Genomic DNA, 1,297 nt, shown 5'->3' with positions numbered 1-1,297 from the left:
CTCTCTCTCTCTCTCCTAAAGTCTGTATTGAAATAGAAATAGATGGATTGGGTTGGAGAGATGGCTCAGTACTTGAAGAGCACCGTCTGCTCTTCCAGAGGTCCTGAGTTCAATTCCCAGCAACAACATGGTGTCTCCCAACCATCTATAATGGGATCCGATGCCCTCTTCTAGTATGTTTCTGAAGATAGCTGCAGTGTCCTCATATAAACAAAAAATAAATAAATCTTAAAAATATAAAAAAGAAACAGATGGATTTACACAGTTTCTTTGCTTTCAGGTTTGTTTTGGAACAGTACAATGCACTCTCGTGGCTAACCTGTGACCCTGCAATCCAGGACAGACGCTCATGTCTCCCGATTCATTTTGTGGTGCTGAATCAGTTATATAACTTTATCATGAATATGCTGTGATCTTCGTTTGATGGAATTACGCAAGGAAAGAACAGGAAGAAAGGATATTTTGCTGCAAGATTAAGTTACAGTTCTCAGTGAAAGTCATTTGTGATGGGGTCTAATTCTTATTACTTCAACAAATATTGTTTTTGACTTGGGGGGCGGGGCTATAACCCTATTTTTCATTGACTTTACTGAGCTCTTTAGGATGATGACTGATTATTCAAAACGTATTATAACACTTTCGTAGCAAAAATTAACCTTTTTTTTTTCCAGTCACAGTATTTGTGAAAAGTAATGAGCCATAGTACCCATTAATGTTAAAGAATATTAAAAGCATGGAGAGGAAACATGAGGAACAATGAATTTCAACATATGGCTTTAGAACATCAAGATGTTCTTGTATTGGATATAGTATCTAGTATTCAAAAATGCCTGCATCTCTTATTTATTGTAAGTTTTTAAATGTATAAATTGTCTTATATTTCTTAACCTCTTTTATAAAAATTTTCCTAGAAGGTTTATACTGCCTTCTTGCTTTAAAGCAATTGGTCTAAAATATATGTAATCGTCTTAATTAAAAAGTTGCAGTAGGGTTGCTTTTAGAGTATTATTTTTTTGTAAGGGGGTGGGTTGGACAGTAAATTTGTATTGTCTCAATGTACAGTTTAACAGGGATAGAGGGAAATAATGTCCATACCATTGTGTGTGGAGGATTTACAGCTAAGCTGTAGTTGCAGAGTACATGTACAGTAATGAAGTTCACTGTGTTTATAAACTGAAAAGGTACCGGGTCTTACAGCATTTTATATATCACACCTTTACAGAATAACATGATGGCAATATACATACGTGATATTGTTAGGTGGAATAACTAGAATAAAATGAGAATTCTTCAGTTA

The 1,297-nt window shown here is 34.8% G+C and overlaps 1 protein-coding gene across 1 annotated transcript in view; it reads left to right on the top strand.

Moving 5' to 3' along the window:
* The window catches only part of Med13 (mediator complex subunit 13), a 90,171-nt gene extending 88,874 nt beyond the window's left edge, over nucleotides 1–1,297 (top strand). The window contains exon 30 of the mRNA XM_028772392.1: nucleotides 281–1,297. Within this exon, the coding sequence (XP_028628225.1) occupies nucleotides 281–413 (133 nt within the window). The 3' untranslated portion in view covers nucleotides 414–1,297. The remainder of the gene's footprint in view (nucleotides 1–280) is intronic.

This window comes from Grammomys surdaster, unplaced genomic scaffold (genome assembly GCF_004785775.1).
Source record: "Grammomys surdaster isolate TR1022 unplaced genomic scaffold, NIH_TR_1.0 213, whole genome shotgun sequence".
In the NCBI taxonomy this organism is placed as follows: domain Eukaryota; kingdom Metazoa; phylum Chordata; class Mammalia; order Rodentia; family Muridae; genus Grammomys; species Grammomys surdaster.
Note: the sequence above shows the minus strand (reverse complement) of the source record. Positions and strands in the feature narration are given on the sequence as shown.